At 48.3% G+C, this 22,720-nt stretch overlaps 1 protein-coding gene, 1 long non-coding RNA gene and 1 other non-coding gene across 8 annotated transcripts in view; 1 reads left to right on the top strand and 2 right to left on the bottom strand.

Moving 5' to 3' along the window:
* Window positions 1–3,118: 3,118 nt before the first annotated feature.
* XRRA1 (X-ray radiation resistance associated 1) overlaps window positions 3,119–22,720 on the bottom strand; it is a 52,748-nt gene continuing 33,146 nt past the window's right edge. For 5 of the 6 annotated variants that reach the window (XM_074335765.1, XM_074335766.1, XM_019744366.2 and 2 more), the window contains 9 exons: window positions 19,547–19,587; window positions 18,114–18,239; window positions 11,487–11,580; window positions 10,648–10,763; window positions 7,589–7,930; window positions 4,904–5,102; window positions 4,101–4,216; window positions 3,804–3,909; window positions 3,119–3,440 (listed from right to left, as the gene is read on the bottom strand). In XM_074335765.1, the coding sequence (XP_074191866.1) occupies window positions 3,187–3,440; window positions 3,804–3,909; window positions 4,101–4,216; window positions 4,904–5,102; window positions 7,589–7,930; window positions 10,648–10,763; window positions 11,487–11,580; window positions 18,114–18,239; window positions 19,547–19,587 (1,394 nt within the window). In that variant the 3' untranslated portion in view covers window positions 3,119–3,186. The remainder of the gene's footprint in view (window positions 3,441–3,803; window positions 3,910–4,100; window positions 4,217–4,903; window positions 5,103–7,588; window positions 7,931–10,647; window positions 10,764–11,486; window positions 11,581–18,113; window positions 18,240–19,546; window positions 19,588–22,720) is intronic. The other variant, XM_074335769.1, reaches the window with a different exon arrangement.
* LOC141572220 (uncharacterized) lies at window positions 11,096–22,301 on the top strand. The gene is made up of 3 exons (XR_012497481.1): window positions 11,096–11,405; window positions 11,857–11,941; window positions 20,932–22,301. It is a non-coding gene; the product is annotated as an uncharacterized LOC141572220 (long non-coding RNA).
* On the bottom strand, window positions 20,949–21,022 carry TRNAS-ACU (transfer RNA serine (anticodon ACU)). Its single transcript has one exon. It is a non-coding gene; the product is annotated as a tRNA-Ser (tRNA).

Here is a 22,720-nt window from a genome sequence, read left to right as displayed (position 1 = left end):
GAAGGAAGAAGGAAGTGGGCTCTGCGTGAGAACCAGTCTTGGGGATGGGGGGGAGGGGGTTTGAGCATTTGAGCAGCTAATGGCAGATCAGACGTCCTGGAGAGAGGGAGTGACTGTCCTGGCAACAGGGAGGGTGGGTACCACCCAAAGGCCTGATTAGTTAACAATTCTGGTTCATTTGACAAACGTAGTCTGAGGCTTTACTCACTGAGACGAGGACTAGGCCACGTCTCTTCAAAAGCACAAAACTCAGGAAACCGAGCAACTGTTTTTAAACACCAGAAGGACCCACAGAAATTGAAAACCCCCTGGATGCTACTGGGAAGGTTAAATGAACTGTCCTATATCATATAGTAACTAAGAGAGAGGAGTGAAAATTGAACCCTGGGAATGTGACAGTGTGGATTACTCCTGATATAGAAAAGAACTGGATACAACAGATAAATGTATGCCTTCCAGAGATGCAACAATTCAACTGTATGGGATGGTGGGGGAGTGAAGAGTCTGATACTTTGCCTTAAAACAGCAGGCGGGTTGGAATGCTGTTTCTTACTGATTCGAATGTGGTGGTTTTAAGGGAATGCCAAGGTAGTGCGCGTGGGAGCACGCCCAGCACTGGCCTTAGCCACAGCTGTGTACTCCCCTTAAGACAGCGGGCCTGAGCTGTTCCCCAGTATGCCTACACATTCGTTCAGTCTTACTGAGTGCTTCCCGGACTCAGGCCCTGGGCTGAGCACCAGAGGTGTTATTTGGTACAATGCAGTATGATGCCCAATGAGGTGAGACTGGGTCACAAAAAAGGAAAGCCCACTTCAGTTCAAGATGAGTTCAAGGACACACTACCTGAGCTGAGGCTGAAAATGAGGAAGAAACATCAGCTCCTATGTGGTCTCACCTAGGTCTTCCTAGATGAGTAGCAGTCACTGTGTAGCCTCCTAGGGGCTTCCTTCCTGGGAGGTCTACACTGACATGATTTGGTTCTACATGAGGGAAAAGGGGCCAGCTCTACACTCTGTAAACAGCCTCCAAGATGGAGAAAATTATTAATATCAGGAATGCAGAATGATTCTGGCAGCCTAGAACTCCAGGCTGAGGCTATGAGATGAAATGTAAAAAACCCTACATCAGATATCAAAGGTCAATTTCAAGTATAAAAAAGGGAAAGCAGTTCTGATAGTAGTCAGCAGATAAAGGCTTAATAAAACCGAAAGGGATAATGCCATTGGTTTTAAGAATAAGGAGGCAAATAAAATGTTCAGCTGTATAAAAATGTCCCATCCAGAGAAGGGAGTGGGCAGTGGGGCTGTGTGGTGCACTGGACACAGCTGGAGCACCGCATCTAGGTATCCTGAGTAAGGGGAAAACCCAAGCCTAGGCGAGGCAATCCATTTATTCAGATGGTATGCTGCGTGGAATAACAGAAACTTAAGTGTTTGTCCTGGATAAGGACAGCCTCTGTAGGATGTTTTCCTATCGGTGAACGGTTGTGGCCAGAGAGAGATATACTCTTGACCAAAAAGCAGAGCTAGGACTATCGAGGGACTTAGGCAAACAGCTTAGCCCAATGGCTAAAACTGTCCTATAGCTTTCCCAACAAAGGAGGGGACGGCCTTTGGAGGGAATGAGCTCCCTGGCATGAGATGCGCAAGCAGGAACTTAATGGTCTGCTGTGGAGTTTGCCAGGTGCTTCCTGCCTTGAGGTTGGGATAGGATGTTCCCAGGAGCCTCTTGGGCCTGAGAGCCTATGGTTTGATAGTGTTTTGTTTCTGGCTGAAGGGAACAGTCCATTTCGCCAGAACTGGAAACTAGTGAGGTTTACAGTATGAAAGTTGGGGTGGATTCTTCTTCCTGACAGGGAAAGGTGGTTTGGGGCCCCAGGAGATCCATGGTGGTGAGTCAGCAATATGCCCCTGCACTGGAGTGCACTGTGAGTCACTCCTGTCCAGGTGCCTGTGTGAATGAGTGAGATATGACTGTGTAACTGGATATGTGTATGTGTCTGGTATGGTAAATATTGAACTGGCCACTGGTGTGAGAGTGTGGTTGAGTATGACAGTATGCAAATATTCTGTGTCCTAAGAGTCTCACACTCGAAATATGGCATATACTCCATGCTTCTGTTAGATCTGTGGCTACAAGACTATATTTCTATAATCACCTTAATTACAACTTAGGTTGTGGGAGTTTGTGTTTTGCTGAGGATCCTTAATCCTTGTGCCACTGCTTCCTGGACCCTGGGAACTGCAGGCCTGCTCTCAGGTCAGCGCTGTAGGCAGCTCCAGGAGAGCAGCCTCAGGAGCAAGGGTTATGTGCAGCATCCGTCTCTGGAATTCAGCCCGTGGCCTCCCCAGCTCCCTTGCAGCAGCGAGAATGGGGCAACCCCACAGGCTGCCTTGGCCATAACTACGTTACTTACTGCGAGCAGGGGCTGGCCTTGCACAGCCCTAGGGTGTGTTTTCGAGCCACAGCCCATGGTGTTTGCATTTGAGACTTCAGTTTGTGTCCTAGATTAGAGGACCTGGGAAAACTCCATGTAAGGCCTCTACTCGGCTGTCCCAACTTCTTGGCCGTGGCTATCTGATAAGGGAATTCCCAATCCTCTCTTCCCCCTCCCCGTATTTGCCCTCACAATGGAAAGCTGCCCATAAGAAAGAACACCCTTTCTGGGGCTCGATGGCCTCAATTTTGCCACCCCCTCCCAACACACACACACTTCACCGGCTGTGGGTGAGTTAGTTAACACCTCTGAGCCTTAGATTCTGTGCTCCTCTCCTGTTCCATCCACTCCGTTTTCCATCCTAGCGATTCACACAGCTGGGTTGGACTCGTGTGACTCAGGCAGGTTTCCCACAGCCTCTAGGGAGGCGCATCAACCCAGGATCTTTCCCCAGTGTGACGGCCTGGCCCAGACGCCAAGACAGAACGTAGGCTACCTGCTCTCTGCACCCACTCTTTATTGCTGCTGGGCCAGGCGCTGGGTCCTGCAGGGCCTGGGGAGGGGAGGTCCTGACAGGCTCCCTACTCTGCGGCCAGCCCGCAAGGCTGAGCTGAGCTCCGAGGCCCAGGCCCAGCCCAGCCCAGCCGCGCCGAGGCGCCGTCAAGGGTACACGGGCGGTTGAGGGTGCGGAACCCCCGGGGAGGGCGTGGGGCGCAGGCCCGGCGGCGCACAGGGCCCTGTACACAGCTCTAGCCTTTTGAATCACTAGCCGTGGGCTCCTGGCAGAACTCATCCATGAACTGGAGGAAGCGGCAGAATTTAGGCCGGCCCTCGCTCAGGGCCGGGCGGGCAGGGGGCGGCGCTGTGGCCGCGAATACCGTCCGCAGCGAGCAGCGCACCAGCTGCCGGTAGCGCTCCTGAAACTCCTTCAGCAGCCGCTTGGCCTCCAGGTACTGCCTCTGGTTCACCAGCCGCCGCTCTGTCCGCGGGCGCAGGACAGCTCCTGCAGGGAGAGAAGCCGGAGGGGCAGCAGGATCGCTCTAGGTCTCACCCAGCTGGATCCAGGACCCCCGGAATGTGGGATGAGGTGGGGAAGGACGTTCAGGGGACTGAAAAATAGCCTGCAGCTTGGGACATTAGGAAGCCAGCAGCGTCCCCTCCCGCTTGTATCTCAAGCCTTAGTTCCAGTCTGTGACATGCTGTGTGTATCTCCAGGCAACTCCTCGCCTCACTCAGGCCTCAGTTTCTCCATCTGCACATGGGAAAAGCCCTCCCTGCTCTGAGACAAGCCCTTTGCCTTATCCCAGCAGATGAGTAAACTAGATCTCGGGTCCTGGCCGCTGAGGACCGGGGGCCAGAGCCATACCTAGTGGAGCCTCTGTAATGTTCTGGGGGTCCCGCATGCGAATGAGGACGTCATCCAGCAGCTGGGCTCGAGTCTTCCATGGGCGCGGAACAGGGATCCTCTGAGCCTGACAAGGTAAGAGAGGGGAGTGTTATCCCAGTCGTATGCTCAGACTTTCCTGGCCTCACGTCCTCAGGCAGGGGAGCACTTGGGGGCACTGGGGGAGCATGGCCCTTGGAAGGCCCCACGGTGACAGCCACCTCTGTACCTGTGGGGGTCCTGAGGCCCATGTGTGCACTCAGTGAGGTGCAGTTTTACCCGTTTCTCCTTGGGAACATGGTGTTTCTGAAGAGTGTCCCACTTGGGCTTAGACCAGTGGTGCAGGAGCGGGCGCTTCAGCATGCGCTGCAGGGCCTGGGTGTTCTTCCGGATTCCTAGGGCGGCAAGGCAAGGTGCAGCCAGGCACTTCCCCCTCCGCAGTGCCTCCCCCAGTTCCCGCAGTGCCCATCCCATAGTGACCCTGGATCAAAGGAGGAGAAGCCCCACGTCGCTCCCTGATCTGCTGCAGTATCAGAAGTCCCATCATTCCTTCAGTGACTCCTGGTCCCCTATAAGCACCCATCCTAATGGCAAAACAGCACTGGAGTGGGGAAAGGGGCTGATCGCATAGGTTAATGTAACCCCATTACCCTCAGGGCGGGGGTGGGGGGAAGCACAGTGCAGAGATTGAATGCCAGTTCCTGCGAAAGTGCCAATACTGTTTGCACACCAATCTGAAATGAGGGGCTCAGAGAGGGTGCTGCCTCCCTTGCCTCCAACCAAACAGGGAGGATTTTGGAGGTTCAATTTGGGGTTTAACTGGGCTGGTGAGGAGCTCATGAATCTGGCCCGTCTAGAGAGACTGTTCCAGCCAGAGCTGGGCCCAGACTGGCTGGAATCTTGGAACAGCTGTGGCTTCCCAAAGCCAATTAGCCCCAGGCTCCAAAGCAGGACACCCTCGGGGGCCCTCTGACAGAAGACAGAAGACAGCTCTGGTCTGGAAGAGGTACCAGCCTTGGCTTGGCCCTCACTTGATCTGGGCCATGGAGAGGCCCTGCCTTGGAGCCATTCTCTTCACATACCCTTTGGCTCAGTGAAGGCTGGATCAGGCTTGGCTGTCAGCAGCTCCTCGTAGCCATGGTACTTGCTGGGGAGGGAAGCAGATGGAAGCTTCCTCTGTGTCCTCTTTCCCTTTCTGGGCGCTGGGGATGGGGGTGGTCTTTGGTCTTTTTCCACCTCTGAATCATCCCTCTGGAGAACGGAGTAAGGCAGCTCATTCACCTGTGCTCAGGAAGAAAAATACATTCATTCATTCCATTAACGCTTCTCAGCATCAGCTCCATGTGCATCCCTGCGCTGGGCCCTGTGAAGGGCAAGAAGCAAGACTGGGGTGAGAGAAGGCGGTCATGAAAACAGACAATGACCATATGCCTTGAAAAATGCTGTGACAAGCATTCTGGGGTAGTCCACAGGAAGCCCGAACCCAGCCTGGGGTGCCAGGAAGCTTCCTGGAGGAGGAAGTGATGCCTCAGCCTGAGCTGAGTCCTGCAGAACCAGGAGAGCCATCCCCGGCAGTGGTGGGGGAGGGGTGTGGGCTGCAAGTGATGAGAAAGGAGGACTTGCAGACAAGGGACAGCATGACGCTGTTACAGCAAGGCGGCAGGTAAGACACAGCGAGGGGGACTTAACACTGGTCGCGCTGGAGGGCGCCGGGAAGACACAGGCGGCTGGAGCAATACATCAGGCCCGGGTCAGCAAGGGCCTTGAAGTGCCACGCTGAGGGTGTCTGTTCCGTTTTTATTTTCCTCATCCTCACTGGATGGACGGCAAGCCATGGGGAAGTTTTAAGAGGGTGCGTGAACACTGTCTGAATTAGCCTACCCCCATTGGTTTTATAAGAAACATCTTTATGAACCCTATATTGCATGTAGAGATGTAGTTATACTCATAATTAAAACTTATGACTGAGTAAGAAGACCTATAACAAGTAGAGACTGAATTAGCAATTTTAAAACTTCCCACAAAGAAAAGCCCAGGACCAGATGGCTTCAGTAGTGAATTCTACCAAACATTTAAAGAAGAATGAACGCCAATCCATCGCAGAGTCTTCCAAAAATTAGAAGAGGGAACACTCCTACCTTGTACTTTGAGGTCAACATTACCCTGAAACCAAAACTAAGGAAAGACTTCACAAGAAAGGGAAACTACAGATTCATATGAATATAAACACAAAAATCCTAAAAAATAAAATAAAATAAAAATACTAGCAAACAGAATCAGCAACATATAAAAAGGATTATATGCCATGACCAAGGGGGATTTATCCCAGGTAAGCAAGGTTAGTTTAATAACCTGGAAAACAAATAATGTAATACACCATATCAATAGATAAAAGACACAAAAAAGACATATGATCATTTCAACAGACACAGAAAAAGCATTTGGCAAAATCTAACACCCCTTCATGATAAAAAACACTCAACAAACTAGGAATAGAAAGAAATTTCCTCAGCCTGATAAAGGACATTTACGAAAACCCCACAGATAACATAATTAATGGTGAAAGACTAAAAGCTTTCCCGTTAAGATCAGGAATAAGACGAGGATGTCTGTTCTTGCCACTTCTACTCAACATTGTACTGGAGGTTATACCCTTGGCAATTAGGCAAGAAAAGAAAATGATTTTATGTTTTTTTCAAGTATGATTACTTTTTGGCTGCTAGGAAGCTCAGAATTGCATTTTGGCAGTAGACCTCTATTATGAGTCCATGATGTGCATGTTTGAGTGACAGAATAACCCTTGGACTTTTCTTGTCCACATTTTCATACAACTTTCATTTTTTTGTTTTTTATTGCTTATTTGCTTATACTGTTTTATTCCAAAAAGGTTCTGTTATAGTTCACAAAGATGCTTTTACACTGTATGAATTTGTATGTCACTATACGTCATCTGTGGAGTATATAAGAGGTGGATGGATAGAGAATCAGACATAAATGTGTGGACAGATGGACATCTTGGAAAGATCTGGCAGATTGGAGGGGCAAGACTGGAGGTGGGGAGATCAGGGAGGGCAATGGTACAATAATAAAGTTCAAGGGGGCCCTGCCAAGCCCCCCAGCCTTGTATTTCACCTTTGCCTACATGTTGCACTGACACTGAACCATTCATGTTCTGCACATACCATTTTAATTCCCTTCCTCTGTATCCTGCTTCCTGCTGTTCCCTCTGCCCAGAATGCCCGTGCTGCCCACATCTTCACCCTGTTACTCCTATGCAGCCTGCCAAGCTCATCTCATTTGAGCTCTTCCTCTGGTCTGGGGCAGAGGCACCCCCCGTTCCTCTAGGCCCCCAGCCCTGGTTTTCTCTCTCAGCACGGTCTGCAGGCACTGCTCCTGTCCATCCCCCCCGAAACTGAGGACACCCTGAGGACAGGACCGTGTCTCATCCATCTGTTCACAGGGTCAGAGGCATCCCCAGAAGCGAGGTGACCTTCAGCAGACAAGCAGAGGCTGCGCAACCCTTCCAAAAACAGGTCAGAGCCACACCCCCGCCAGTGCCCAGGTGCTGTCTGAGCCACAGCTCCAGGACTTGTCCCCATGGGTGTCCCTACGAGTAGCCATGGATCAGTGGAGCTTCCAGAAGGGACCTACAGGCCCTGCCAGGGGCTGTGTTTGCTTCCAGCTGCCTACAGCAGCCTGGCCACCCGAGGGCTGTGCAGGAGCCTGAGGGCTGGAACAAGTGGGCAGGGGCAGGCGGAGCCGGGCACCTGGGTCAAGAAGACGGACTCTGTGCTCTTGACTTCCTGGTCTGATGGGTGCTCCGAGCTGAGGTGGCCGGCGGTGTCACTCCGGTGGGATATGGTCTCTTCACTGTGCACCGTGGAGTCAGAGCAGATGGGAGGAAGCGACGCGAAGGTCCCGTGGGGCTGGGAAAGGCCGTCCAGACTGTCGATGGGCATCTCGGCTGCCAGAGAAGTGCCTCTGGCAGCGGGCAGCTCTTCAGCCAGCTCTGACTTGGGCATCTCCTTTGAGGGAGACTCGATTGTGGTCACAGGTAGGTGATGGAGAATCAGAGGCTGCTTTGGCACCTTTGGGACTTGGGTTTGCACCTGTCATGGGAGAAGGGCTGGTTTGTTTCCTAATCAGAACCTCTCCTCCTGGACCTCACCGGCTTGAGGCCACTGTGTATAGTGCTCAGAGCGCTGGGTGAGAGCTCACAGGGGAAGGGAGGGAGCAAAATCACACTCGCTGGGTACTGTGATGTGCCCCGTGCATGACCTATGGTCCTTTATACCTCCAACTACGTGGTGCATAGTCACCCTCATTTTATAGGTGAGGAAATGGGCTCGGAGAGGTAGAAGTCACCTGTCCAAGCTCACAGGTCTTCATTGGCAGAGCCTGGACTAGCCACCTCCTGTCCTGGGCTCCAGCCCTCCTTCTGCACCCCTGACCGTATCACTCGGGCCCTCAGTAGCCCTATTCCTCTGATCAAGGTTTAACACAGTGTCCTTTCCTTGGGGACTCACAGGAGGGCACGGGGGTGATGGGCCTGTGTTTTCTAGAAGGATGCTGGTCCCTGCATCTTATATGAACAGCCGTAAGGCAAATCTCTCTCAGGGTTCAGGACCAAGGGAATCACTTCTTTCCCGCTGAATCGCACAGCTCCCTCAATCAGCAAAAGCCTGACATCCTTCCTGCCTCCTGGGCCCCAGCTGCCAGGAGGGAGCCACGTGCTCAGTGGCCCTCAGCTGGGCTTAGTTCTTCTCCTCTTCCCTAGTTGATTTTATTTTTTGTTAAAGGTATTTGTCCACTGATACCTCTACTTTGACAGACAGTGTAGTGTAGTGGAAAGATCCCAAGCACTGTTGTTAGAGAAATGTGGGCCGGAATCCAGTTCTATCCTGTGAGCTTCGATCTCCTGCTCGGGAAATGGGAGAATAGACCCTGCCCTGCCTATATTGCCGTTCTCCCTAATACGATGATGGTTGCAAATGTACCTAACAAACTAAAAAGTGTAAAGGATGGCTGTTTTCTAAGCAATGTTTCCCTTTTTAAAATATGTAAAACTTTAGTGTTTAGACTGGAAGCCTCAGGACCCAGTCGTTTTTCAGAACTCACGCCACAGCGTCCAAAACACCAAGTGTCACCCTTTGCTGCCTGATGGGGAAGGGGCAACAGTTATTCCTCGCTCTCACAGGTGTGTGGAGTGCCGGGGGCATGCCCTCTGTGTGTGCCACCACCACCTTCCCAGCCCCTTCCCGAGGGATCACTGTGTAGCCTAGAGGACAAAGGTCGACAGTCCCTGGGCCTGTGTCCCCATGAGCTGGATTACTGATCCAGTGTTCTGTCTTCCACCTGTGTTCTCACACGCAAAGGGCTCGCACAGCTTCTTGGTTTCATGTTGGTGGGTCTGGGCCTGCCTGGCAGGTTCTCCATTTTCCCACAGTTCTGTCCATGCCTGGGCCTGCGGGACGGCCAGCAGCCTTCGTCCGTGTGATTGACTGTAAAAGGCCCAGAGTCTGCTGTGTCCACCCAGCCCATCTCTGGCATCTCCCATCTAGCTGAGGGCGTAGCCACAGTCTCTGTCCAGCCTGCAGGGGAGCTTAGATGGTGTTTGCCTACATTTACAAAGCATTGACTTGCTTCTCATTTGGCCGCTGGCACTTGTGTTCCCACTCATCAGTCGGACCGTGAGAGGTCCCCTGGGCCCTGACGCTAACTTTTAACAAGTTATTTCACCTCTCTGACCTGTGTGCTCGTCTGCTGTGAGGCTGACGGGACAGCACATGTGACGTGCTCAGAGAGTACTGGGCACGGTGCTCCAGACATGGGAGGAGGGCTGTGTATTAGCGCCCGGCTCACTCTGCTTGTGTCTCTTCCCAGCTGGCTGATGGGAGAGGTGGTGCTGGGATCCTTAGAGGAGGCAACAGGGGAAAATGGGGGAAACCCTTTGAATTTCTGTCTTTTTCTGGCTTTTAGTGCTGCTCTGGTCTCCTGGGGGCGCCAGACAAGAAAAACCCTGGCTGGACAGAGGCAGGCTGCAGAGCGGGTGGCAAGGGAAGACCTGCACTTAACTTCTGGTGCCAGGAAGGCCTAGTCCAGGAAGACTCAAGTTCGGGAGGGAGGAGCATTTCACAGAAATTCCTGAAATCCATCAGAGAAGGATTTCGCCACTTTATGGCATTCCAGAAGGCCACTCTGAGACACTGGCTGGGGCACGTACAGAGCGAGCGGACTGCTCTCCACATAAGGAAATGCTTCCTAAGACTCAGGCAGGAGACGTGTCTTCTAGGCCTGGCGCAGCTATTCATGATCACCACATATATACCTGGCACTGGTACGGGCCTGGGAGCTTCTAACGTATTTTCCTCTCTGTTGCTTCATCTAGTCAGCTCAGCAGCTCTGAGAGGTTTTCGAGTGGAGAAGCTGAAGCTCGGAGAGTGAAATGCTTGCCCAAGTTCAGGCAGCTATGGAGAGTGATGGAGCCAGGCTCATGCCTGGGTCTTGGGACTGATTTCTCCCCACATCTCCACAGCTCCTTCTCCGGGACTCAGTTTCTCTGTACAATTAGGGGGTCAGACTCCATGACATCCAAGCCTCCTCCAGACTCTGCCTTTTGGGTCTCTCTGACGGACCGTCTCATCCCTCCTGGGTATATCTGTATTAATAGGGCAAGGAACGGAGAAGACAGTGCTGCTACTACAAACCTAGTGGAGGGATTCCAAGCCTTGTGGGAGAGTGCAGCTCTATTACCAGGTTAGTCTACACGCATGAAAACGGGCTCCACTCTCTCCGGGGTTGGGGGGTCCTGCCTCAGAAGCCTTACCTTCCGCGAGTCCTTCCGAGACATCAAAATATGATGCTTAGCCTTCGCTATCTTCCTCCGAACTAAGTGGATCCCCAGCCGCTCCTGGAGGAAGCTTTTTAGCAGTGGAGGGACCCCTGGCGCCATGATGGGAAAATAAGATTATGATTAGCTAACATTTATTGGGGACTTACTACGTGCCAGGCACTGTTCAAACTGCTGTACATATATTAACCTACCTAACTCTCATACCAACCCTAGAAGGTAGGTACCTATATTATTCCCATTCAATAGGTGAGGAAACTGAGGCACAGAGAGGTTACGCCAACAAAGATAACGTGCAGCAAGGATAAGAACTCTGCTGGTGTCACTCCAGGGCTCCTAACATGACTTCAGCCACCTCATTTGATAGTGGGTTCCACAGCTGACACAGCACCCAGTCTTCAGTGTGCTCTGGGAGGGGCATCACCCCAACAGGGAAACGAGGTCATAACAGACCTGTTCCACAGAGCAGGATGTCACTGAAAGAGCTCATACAGGATCTAGATAATTCTGTATTCCATTCCTGGCTACGCCTCTTTCTTGCTGTGTGACCTTGGGTAGATCATGAACCTCTCTGATTCTCAGTGTCCTCCACTGTGCCCCAGGACAAGAATGCCTGCCTCTCAGGGTTGCTGTCAGGATGAGCAGCTGTGGAGCAGCCACTCAGCAGTGTCTGTTGTTTTCTCCATCTCCTTTGTCCACCCATGACGCAGAGCCAAGCCCTGGGCTTGGCACTGGTAAGGCGGGGATGAGGGTGCCCGCACCGCTTCCTGGACACTGGGCGGGGGCGGGGGCAGCTTTGTAGGTAGGCACCCTACCTCGCGTGTGGGCCACCAGAGGGTTGTTGTGAAAGACGAGCTCAGAGAGAGATGGGAAGAGAGCTACTGGCAGGATGGCATCTTCCTTTGCAATCTGGAAGGCATGCAGGGGAGAATCAGGTGGACACCACCCCCACCTCTGCCCAAGTGCCCCGGGTGCACACTGCAGGGCTGCCTGCTTGCGCGGGTGGGGCGGGGCTGGGGAGCGAGGCTGCTGTGCATGGACAGGGCTCCGTCCTGGACGGCACCTTATCCCTGCAGTTTCACCGGCTCACTCCAGAGCACCTGGCCCCTCTTGTCCGAAATTCCACCATTACTGTTTCATGTTTCAGAGTTAAAAATTTTTCTCCCTTCTCCACAATGGTCATAGAGCCTATATGAAGCATTGAGCATGTTGGTGACAGAATAATAATAACGAAAACAATAGAGCACTCATCTCGCAAGGCGTCTACAAGGTAGGGAGGGCACTGATTTTCACTTCAAATACAGTCTGTCTGCCATGTCTCCTTCCCCAGGGCAACCTCTGACACCCCGCAGTCTGTGTATAGCGCTCCCGATGGTCTCCTTCCCTGAGGCCTGTCCTGGGCACTGATCTGGGTGGGACAGGGGACAGGACGGAGGGCAGGTAACCCACTCATCTAGGGGATAAGCAGAGCCCTTGGTAAGGGAGACCGCATGGCTGGTTGGGGCCCAGAGGCTGCTCCGCCCCTGGGAGGCCAGCCTCTGAAGGGCAGAAAATGCGCGGTCCCTGTTGAGCAGCGTGTCTGGAACAACGTTGGGGACTATGTTGGAGAGTGTCTATTAGCAACAGAAAAGTAGGAGAGCCATCAGTATCACAGGACTAGGAGCGGAGCAGTGACCTTCGGATGCAGAAAGCCGTTGGGTCAGATCAGGACCCCCCAAGATGCTCAGTGCTGAGGGCAGGAAGGAGGACGCCCGGCACTTGAGTCCGGTTTCCTCTGGAGCTTCACTGGGCAGCACTACATGCCCAGTGGGCTATTAACCTCATCACTGGTTTTCATTTTTGTTCATTCAGTCAACACATTTACTGAATGCCTACACGTGCCAACACTGGGTTGGGACTCAGCAAAACAGATACAACTGTTGTTCTCATGGAGCACTGCCTAGTGGGAAACAAGCATTAAAGAAACAGTAACATGAAGGGGAGTAGATTTACAACTGTGGTTCGTGCCATAAAAGAGAGGCACACGAAGCACAAGGGTGATTTGACCTAGTCAGGGAGATAGGAGGAGGCGTTCCTGAGAGTCCTGAGGACAGGTAGGAGGTGATGAGTGAATGCAGTGGGGGGTGGAGTACGTGGCAGAGAAACCTCGGTATTAACCAAAGCCATTTCCTCTACTTTCTGGGCACACAGCTAGACTGTGCATCTTCCTGCCTCCCAGGCAGCCAGATGTGCTCGTATGACTCAGTTCTAGCCAGTGCAGCCTGGGTGGGAGTGATCAATGCCACATCCAGGCACAGCCCATTCACAGCCTCCCGCTGATCCCCTGCACCTCTCAGCACCCTCCCCCTGCTCAACCATCTGTCCTCCAGATGCACAGGATCCAATCAAGGGCTCTTAAGGCCCTAGGGGGTGACAGAGCCATAGCCAGAAGGGACCTGGGTCTCTGAAGGATCATGTGGAAGGCCACGAGCCAACCAGCACCATCCCCAAAGGATTTTGTAAAAGGAAGAAATAATTTTTTATTGTGTTAAGTCCCTGAGATGTTTAAGTCTGTTGCAGCAGTTTGTGTTACTTACTCTAACTAACGCAGAGAGGAAGTGTTCCATGCAAAGAGAACAATGTGTGAAAGGCCTAACAGCAAGGAAGAGAGAGGGATTTAGAGGCGAGTGTGACTGCAGCAGAGAGAAAGGGTGTTGGGTACAAAATGAAGTGGAGATGCAAGTAGGGGCCAGACCAAAACTAGTTCAAGAGTTTGGTCCTAGGAGAACCTTTTAGATGAATTTTTAGAAATAGGAGGACCTAAATTTGACAAGACTTGGTAATGGATGAGATCTGGGTGGGGAGGAGGGACGTAAAGGAGACAGAAGTATCAAGGCTGACAACTAGGTTTCCGCTTGAGTAACTGGATGATGGAGCTATTCCCTAAGATACAGAATGATGGAGGAACGTCACATTTGAAGGGAAAGATCACTAATTCACTTTGGACGTGTGTACTGTGGAGGTACCTTTAAGACTTCCAAATAGAGATTCAAGTGAACAGTGGATACACTGGTCTGGAGTACAGAGGAGTGGTCCACATTGGAGTTACTAATTTGTGGGTCTCTGTTCATGGGCCAATGGGCATGTGAAGCCTTCCCTATGGAGAGAGTACCCAGTGAGAGGAGAAAAGGCACTCGGAGTGGGCCTTGAACTCTAACATTTGATCACCTAGACCAGGGCTCGGCAAACCTTTTCTATCAAGGGCCAGATAATAAATGTTGTAGGCTTTGCAGCCCATACAGTCTGTGTCATAGCTACTCAACTTTGCTGCTGCAGCACAAAAGCAGCCATAGACAATTCATAAACAAATAAGTGCGGTGGCTCTTTTCCAATACAACTTTACTTATGGACTCTGAAAATTGAATTTCATATAATCTTAACCTGTCATGAAGTGTTATCCTTCTTCTCATTTTTTCCAACCATTTGGAAATGTAAGAATCACTCAGCTTAAAGGCTGAACGAAAACCAGGGTCAGAAGATACAACCTATGGGCCAAATCTGGGCCCCCATCTGTTGAATGAAGTTTCATTAGTTCACTGCCATGTTCGTTCATTTCTGTACTGCCTTTTGTGCTACAAAGGGAGAGTTGAGTAGTTGCAAAAGAGTAATATATTTACTATCTGGCCCTGTACAGAAAAAGTTTGCTGACTTCTTATCCAGACTCTAGAAAAGGAGGTGAGGAGGATGAGCCTACAAAGAAGGCTAATACGTGTTGATAAGCAGTTAAATAGATAATGGTGAGTAAGGAGGGTACAGAGTCTCTTGTATGCAAATCACATGGTCAAGAAGCAGTCGCAATAGAATGGGGGATGGAAATTTTAATTTAATTTTGTCAGGATGCAAAATTCCACCCATCCAAATCAGGCAGCTAAAATGTTGAAGAAAGTTACAATTAAAACTAGTAGAAAGTTGACAGATATCAGGGCATGTATGTCATATTTTCTGGGAAATTAAGTCCCAACTGAAAAATAATGGGTTTAGGACTCTGGCTGGTGTAGTGAGCAGAATTTGGCTATCAAGCTAGCTTTTCCCCTGGAAGGTAAGTTGAATGCCCCTGGAAATAAAGTCAGGTACCAATGACAACTTGAAATTTCTGCCCAATTTCATTGGGTTGAGGGGAATATAACTTAATCTGTCAACTTTATGAACTAAGTAAGTACAAGGTAAAGGTTGAGTGACAGTGATTATTTTACTTTCGACACAAAATTACTAGATTTCTGAGTGAGTATTCTAGATGTATAAGCTCTGTTTGAAGGCAGAATGGGTTTTAAAATTTGTACCTTTAATGTATCGAACGTTAATTTCCATTTCAATAGCAGGAGCTCTGAGTATTCCTTGGTGTGATCAGAATATCATTCATTCATCTAACAAACTTACTGAGCATTTATCGTGTATCAGGTGCTATTTCAGATGATGGAGATATAGTTGTAAACAAAACAAAGTCCTAGCTCTCAAAAAAGCCTACGTTCTGGCAGTAGACAACTATTAATAGACAAAAAGATATATGTCGGGTGGTAACTGTCACAAAGAAAAATATCCTTTACAATCTCATGTGAGAGTGCAGAAAAAAATGGAAAGAGAGCTGCTCCCCTCCTCACAACAATGAAAAAAGCAGAATAACCTACATCTTAACTTTTCTTGAATCCAACAGAGAGCTAAGGTCTCAGGGTAATCAAGTGGTCTGAAATCTAAGGTTAGATGGCACCTCAAAGAGATATGTATGGGACATAGACACTGGCTCACCTGCAGCAGAAGGTGGAAGGAAGAGACAGTGAGTGCCACACAAGCATTTAAGAAGAAATCAGCCAAAAAATTTAATGAATTGCTAAAGGCCGAGTCTGGGCTAGAGTAAGAGAATAGAATTCCTGAAAGCTGCAGACACAAGGGGAATTCCCACCCACTTGTGTGTGAAAGACTGGTCGCAGGGAGGGAGACTGGAGAAAGCCTTCCTCCAGGCATAGCCTGGAGGAGAGCAGCTGCCAAGCAGAAAGGCAGGAATTCTTGCCAACCCTTCTTCCTAGTCAACAAAAGGCTTAAGTTGCTGAGGAAAGTCAGCAAACCCTGTTGGGCCCAAGGCCCTGCATTAAGAGTGGGGTGGGGAGGAAAACAATTAAAGCTTGCTACTCCTGGGGTAGGGGCAGGAAACCAACCAGGGCCCACTACAGTAGAGGTCTTCTCCTGCTGGGAGAGGGGTAGGACCACTGACACAGGCCCATGCTTGAGACACAGGGACCCAGTGCCTACCTAAGACTGGGGTTGGACCCTCCCTTTGGCCGCCTACTACCAGACTAGCCAGGACTAGGTAACAAGCGAAAACAGCACTGCTAGGGGAGGAAAAAGAGTGTGGACATAAACCCCTCAGGTGTAGGAACCCAGGGAAGGCTGCAAGCTGAGGACAGAGCAGGAACAGTGAGAAAAATGCTCTGGCACCCCAGCAAGAACCAACTATATGCTGTTTCAAAGAGATGTGCTTTAAATATAAATCTATAAATAGGTTGAAAGTAAAAGGACAGAAAGATATATACCATGCCACTAGTAAGGTTGTGCTGTGTAACTGTATTAAAATCAGACAAAATAGACATCAAGGAGAGTTAGAGGCAAAGCGTGACAGTAATAATAATACAGGGATCAACACACCAGGTAGATATAAAACTTCTAAATGTATATGTACCTGATAGGAGAGCTTCAAAATACATGCAGCAAAAACTGAAAACTAAGGGCGGAAAAAACAAATCCGCAATCATGAATGGAGATTTTAATACACAGCTCTCAACAACTGATAGAACAAATAGACAAAACAGTACAGAAAAGATGAGTGACACTACCCCCACCTTAACTTAATTGACATTTATAGAACACTATCCCCCCAAACTGCAGAACACGTATTTTTTCTAAATGCACATAGAATGTTCATGAAGATAGAATATAGGGTAGACCATAAAACAAGTTTAAAGAGATTTCAGAAGAATGAAATCCTACAGATTATGTTCTCTGACCACAACAAAATTAAATTAGAAATCAAAAAATATAAGACAATTAGAAGAGCCCTATATATACAGAAATTAGCTCACTTTAAATAACCCATAGGTCAAAGAAGAAATCACAACAAAAATTTAAAATGTTAATTGAATGAAAATAAAAACACAAATCAATTTGTAGGATGCAACTGAAGCTGTGCTTAGAAAGAAATTTAGTTTTACATGCCTATGTTAAAAAGAAAAAAGGTCTAAATCAATGACCTAAAATTATACTATTAGCGAAACTAGAACAAGAGGAGCAAATTAAACTCATTGTGAGTAGGACAAAAATAAAGTTTTGAGCAGAAATCATTGAAATGGAAAACAGACATATAATAGAGAAATCTAGCAAAACCAGCACCTAGTTTTATACTAATAAAAAATTCAATAAAAGGGATCACTTCTAACTATTTTGGACCAATAAAATAAAAGACACAAATTATCCATTTCAAGAACGAAAAGAGGGATCCATACCACATCTATGGTCCCCACAAGGGTGAGAAGACTATTCAATGAGGAAAGAAGATGTAGGCATCTTGTCATTAAATTGTGTTGAGAAAACTGGATATCCACATACAAATGAATGTAGTTGAACTCCTATTTCACACCATATATAAAGATTAACTCCAAATGGATCAAAGACTGGATGTCAGAGCTAAAATTATAAAACTCTGAGAAGAAACACTTGGAGAGTGGAGCTGTACCAATTGCTTGCCTCAGAAGGAATGGAAGCAGAGTACCTTAAAAGTTGCCTGCATTTCATGCTTGAATAGGGCTCACTTCATGGTGTTTACAGGAAGTAAAGTGCATGGATATTGGAAAAATATTACTATGTTAACACAAAACAGGAAAAAACCATTAAATCTGTTCCATGGGCTTTACAGCTGCTGTTCCCTTCAGCTAGAACATTTTTCACTTCACTCTACCCTTAGTCTTCACCTCACTAAACTCATCGATTCAGATCTCAGCTTAAATACCACTTTCTCAAGAGCCTTCCTTGATCCCAAATATTAGGTTAGACTCCCCTGTCATATACTTCATAGCACTGTGAATTTCTTCATAACACTAAACATGGTATATTGTGATTATTTGTCTAGTATCAGTCTTCCCTATAAGCGACAAGCCCCATAAGGGAAAAGGACCAATCTTTCTTTGCACGGCTATATACCCAGAGCCCAGCAGAGCCTGGCACATGGTAAGTGCTAAATAAATATCTGTGACTGAATGGATGGACTCCTGCCTTGGCTTACACCCCCTCCACTTCTCCCATCCTGAGAATTCCTGAGCCCCCAAATCTGTAGCGCAGGGAATTGGAGGACTGGCTTTTAGGTGTCCTACCCTCCCATCTGTGCCCCTGAGGAAACACGCAGAGAAGCAGAAAGTCACCTTGTTGTAGGCCAGGCTAAGGTACCTCAGCTCTGGGAAGGGTGGGGCCAGCGTCTGGTTCCTGGCCTTCAGTGACTTCACAGGAAGAATCTCGAATGTGGGCGGAAGTGCAGATACCTTGGTTGTCTTAGAAGGGAAAAAAGGTCAACGTCAAAATGTCTTGATGATAAAGAAGATGAATGCTGCCTAAGGGCCAACACACCTTTCCTATGGTGTGTGGTGGGAGGAATGGCCATTGTAGAGAGGCCTGGCCAAAAGAGACATCTAGGGTCATAAAGGGAGATGTCCCCAAGGGCCCAGAGTTCTGGCTCTAAGTTCTCTGAGGGCACATGGTGAGCTAATTTTCTGGCACCCAAAGTTCCAGTTTCAAGTTCTCTGAGGTCAAGGCTAATCCAGTGGTGTAGACGTCAGAGGTTCTTCGCCCTGCCTCCCACCCTCTGTCCTATAGCGGCTTATCCTGAACTGGACCCTCCTTCTTACACAGTTGGGCTGAAATTTCTCCAGAAGGCAAAGGGGCAGGTGCTCGCACTATTTATAAGGGGACTTTTCCTAGTGGGAAGACGGAGAGCAGAAGTGACCTGAGCCTTGAACACCTGGTCTGATAGGTTAGCTCACGTCCCACAGTGGAGGCTGTTCATTCCAGGATGAAACAACAGCTAAGGTGGGGCCTGAATGTGGCACAGTGCATCTGGGTCATGGCTTCTCAGCACAACCAGCTTGCCTCAGGGTCAACATGTCTGATCCAGCAAAACACGGAAATTGCTGGATTAACCATGCCTAACTCAGTTCACTCACTGATTCCTTGAGTTAAATGGAACCAAAGGAAATTACAAGGTAGATGGTGGGCTAATGATTGGGTACAGATGAACTGGAGGCTGTCTCAAGCTCCATTAATTGACTAATGTGTACTTCGTATTGTAAATGATAAACCAACATTTAACGCCTCAATCATTGTGCGCTTGGGTAGTGAGCATGTACCTGGAGAGAAAAATGGGTTTCCTGAAGGCTGACGGAAGTAGTGTCTAAGCCAGTGACACCGAGGGTTAGGCCCTGGATAGTGGTGTATCTGGCAAGGACCACTCACTTTGGGGGCTCTCGTGAGGAGATCCTGGGGTTCATCATGGGGCAGCCTCACTTCAGTGCCAGCTTGACCACTTGAGGCAGGAACCTCGGCCTACAGAGCAGCATCTGAGCACAGTGAGAGCCAGCCTGGGGCCTTGTGAGGTCAGGGACCTGTCATCTGTCCCCCGCGGCTTCTCCACGGGCCTGCGACGCACGTGGCCTGTGGGAGATTCTCAATGAAGACTGTTCAATGAATGGGCTTCCTCAGCGTGATATATATAAATGTCTCTCATGGCTCCACTAGCTTGTTTTTGTTTATTAAAATGAATGTTCTAATTCAAGGACACAAATATAAAACAGGCAGTTCCTACCTCTGAGGTGGAAAATCTAGGGTAAGATGAGAACACAACTTCTGAAACAAAAGAGAAACAGAACAAAGGTTGGTGAGAGCATGGAGTGACCCCCAGAGAGGCCAGGGTCTGGGTCTGCCTCCCACTGTGTACAGCAGGGTGCCTCCCAGAGGGGGTCCTCACTGGTCCTCAGCTCCAGTGCCAACTGGGGAGAGGAGCTGGCTGTGACATCTGTCAGGTAGTAAGCCCTTTGCTCTTAAAATAAAATCCAAAGTCCTTGGCCAGGCCTCCGAGGTCCTGCCTGACCTGGCCGCTGCCTACTTTCCCAATCTCATCTCACGCTCCTCTGTGCCCCTCCCTCACTGTATGTCATCCATACTGACTTGGCAGCACGCGAGCTCCTTCTGGCCTCGGAACTCATGGGCAGGCAATACCGATCAGAAGGCAAATCAACTGTCTTAGAAAAGAGAGATGGATATAAAAGATATTCTGGCAGAGGATTTGAAACTACTATGTGTTATTAGTAGAAATAGAATGTATCAAGACAGTGACTTCAGGAGAGAGACCCAGAATAACCAGCAGCACAACGAAGGAAGAGGCTGCAGAGTGAGTTTACTCTTGGGACCATCAGAAGATGAGCCAGTAAACAGCTGAGCACAGCCTAATACATCGGAGCACGTGCCGGACTACACCCCGCACAGGTGCCGCTCACCCACCCTTGCTCTGGCTAACGAGCCCCTTCCACATGTTAGTATCACACGGAGGGAGGTGACCGAAAAATGAAGTAAACAATCTTAGGGGTGGCACACCACATGGCACAACTTCTCCTGTGACAAGGGGCTGGAAGGGAGCTCGAGAGAGGTTTGTGCAAGGAACAAAGGAGGACTTAGCAGGAGGATGGGCCATGGTCCCAGTGTGGGTGCTGAGGCGAGAGTGCCCCCATGTCTAGAAAGATGAGGTGCAGCACGCTCAGCCTGAACACAGGTCCTAGCCGCTCCCCACAATCTCAGAAAGCAGCCCCAGAAAACAGAACCTGCATTCTAAGGTCCTGATTGGGGATTGTTCAACAAAAAGATGGATAATTAAGACTCTCCTAATAGTTGAAGAAAATTAACACTGTGAAAAAAAGTCATGAAATATAAAAAAAACAGAACTAGCATCTGCAAAAAAAAAACCACACACATCAGAGTTTAGTTAATAAAAAGAATAAAAACTTTGAAATAGAATAATTACTATCCTCTGAGAAATTAAAAAGGCTATTTCATTCCTAAAACAAAAGCTATTACCAATTTTGTGAATTTAAAATATAACAATCAAATAACAGACTTAATAAATGTGCTGGATGAATAAAGAGACCCAGTTGAACAGCTAATTCAGTTCTTTTTTTTTTCTTGTTTTTTTTTAAGGAGGTCACAGCTCACAGTGGCCCATGCGGGGATCGAACCGGCAACCTTGGTGTCAGTAGCACCACGCTCTAACTAACTGAGCTAACCAGCCACCTCTGAAGAGCTAATTCATAAACTGAAAGACTAAGCTGAAAAGACCCTCTCAGAATGCAGTGCAAAAAGGCAAAGAAATATAAAGTTAGCAGAAAAGAGGAATAGAAGGTAAATCCAGAGCTTTCAGCATCTGATGGAATTTCAGACAGAGATGACAAAGATAATGAAAAGGGGAAATTAAAGAAAATTTCTCCAAGGTGAACAAAAACACACATCTTTGATTGAAAGAACCTTATAGTACCTAATGGGATAAACAAAAAGAGCTGCACATGTGGCTGCATCTTAGTAAAACTTCCAAAGGATAAAAGAGATATATTAAGAGATTCCGGAGAGCAAAAATCGGTTTCCTACAAAGAGGTGAGAATCAGATTGGCATCAGACTTCTCAGTGGCAACAATGGATCTAGGGGGCAATGGAGTAATATCATCAAAGTGTTAAGGGAAAATTATTTTAAAGCTAGAATTCTCTATTCAATCAAACTGGCATTCAAGTAGATAAAGGAGATTTTGAATGATTTAGGGACTCAGAAAATCTACTACCTGTAAACTGTCTTTGAAAGAATCATTCAAACAGCAAAATGAAAAGCAACACAGAATAGGAAACTATCTTTGTGACTGTGAGAAAGGAAGATACTTCTTAAATAAAAATCCAAAGGCATAAACCATAAGGTAAAATTCAATAGATTGGTTGTTATGGGCTCAATTGTGTCCCCCCAAATTCATATGAACCCCTAACCTCCAGGGCCTCAGAATGTGACTGTATTTGCCTTTAAAGGGGTAATGAAGGTTAAATGAGGTCATTAGGATAGGCCCCAATCCAATATAAATGGTCTTCCCATAAAAAAAAAAAAAAAAAAAAAAAGGAGATTGGGATACAAACAACACAGAGGGACAACCAGGTAAGGACAAAGCAAGAAGGCAGCCATCTATAAGCCAGGGAGACAGCACTCAAAAGAAACCAAACTTCGGGCACTTTGATCTCGGATGTCTAGTCTCCAGAACTGTGAGAAAATAAATTTCTGTTCTTTAAGCCACAACCCGCGTTGTTCAAGGATCAACTGTACATGAATTTCAAGTCAGGCAAAACTCCTCTATAGTGATGGTGGTCAGAACGGTGTTATTCTTGGAGGAGGTACTGACCACATGGGATGCTGGAAATGTCCTCTATTGTCATATGAATGGTGGTTAAAAAAGTGCCTGTAGGTAAAAATTCAAGCTCTACACAATATTTCTATATTTTACTCTATGTAACTTATTTCTCAATTTAAAATAAATGTTAAAAAAACACACAAAAAAACAGTGGTATTGGCACCGTAATGGATAACTAGATTAGTGGAGCAGAATATACAATCCAAAAATATACTCCTGTGTTAAAGGGATTTGGGTTTACAATAAACGTGCCATTTCTTTCCTTGTTTGCCTCTGCCTGCTGCCATCTGGCTGCAATCCTTGGCACAGTGGCAGCCGTCTTGAGACTTCAGTGGGAACCAGCCTACAAGGACAAGCAAGTGGGCCAAGGATGGCAGAAAGGAGGATGGAAAGAACCTGAGGCCCTTGAGAACATTAATGCCCCCCAGAATTAACCATCTCTGGAAGCCTTACCTCTGAGTTTCTTACTAGTTGAGATTTGAAAAACTCAACTTTTGACCAGACTTGAAAAGCATCTTAACCGAGAACCAGTTAGGAAGTCACTGAAA

Source organism: Rhinolophus sinicus, linkage group LG06 (assembly GCF_036562045.2).
Source record: "Rhinolophus sinicus isolate RSC01 linkage group LG06, ASM3656204v1, whole genome shotgun sequence".
Lineage (NCBI taxonomy): Eukaryota > Metazoa > Chordata > Mammalia > Chiroptera > Rhinolophidae > Rhinolophus > Rhinolophus sinicus.
This window is presented reverse-complemented; position numbering and strand designations above follow the sequence as displayed.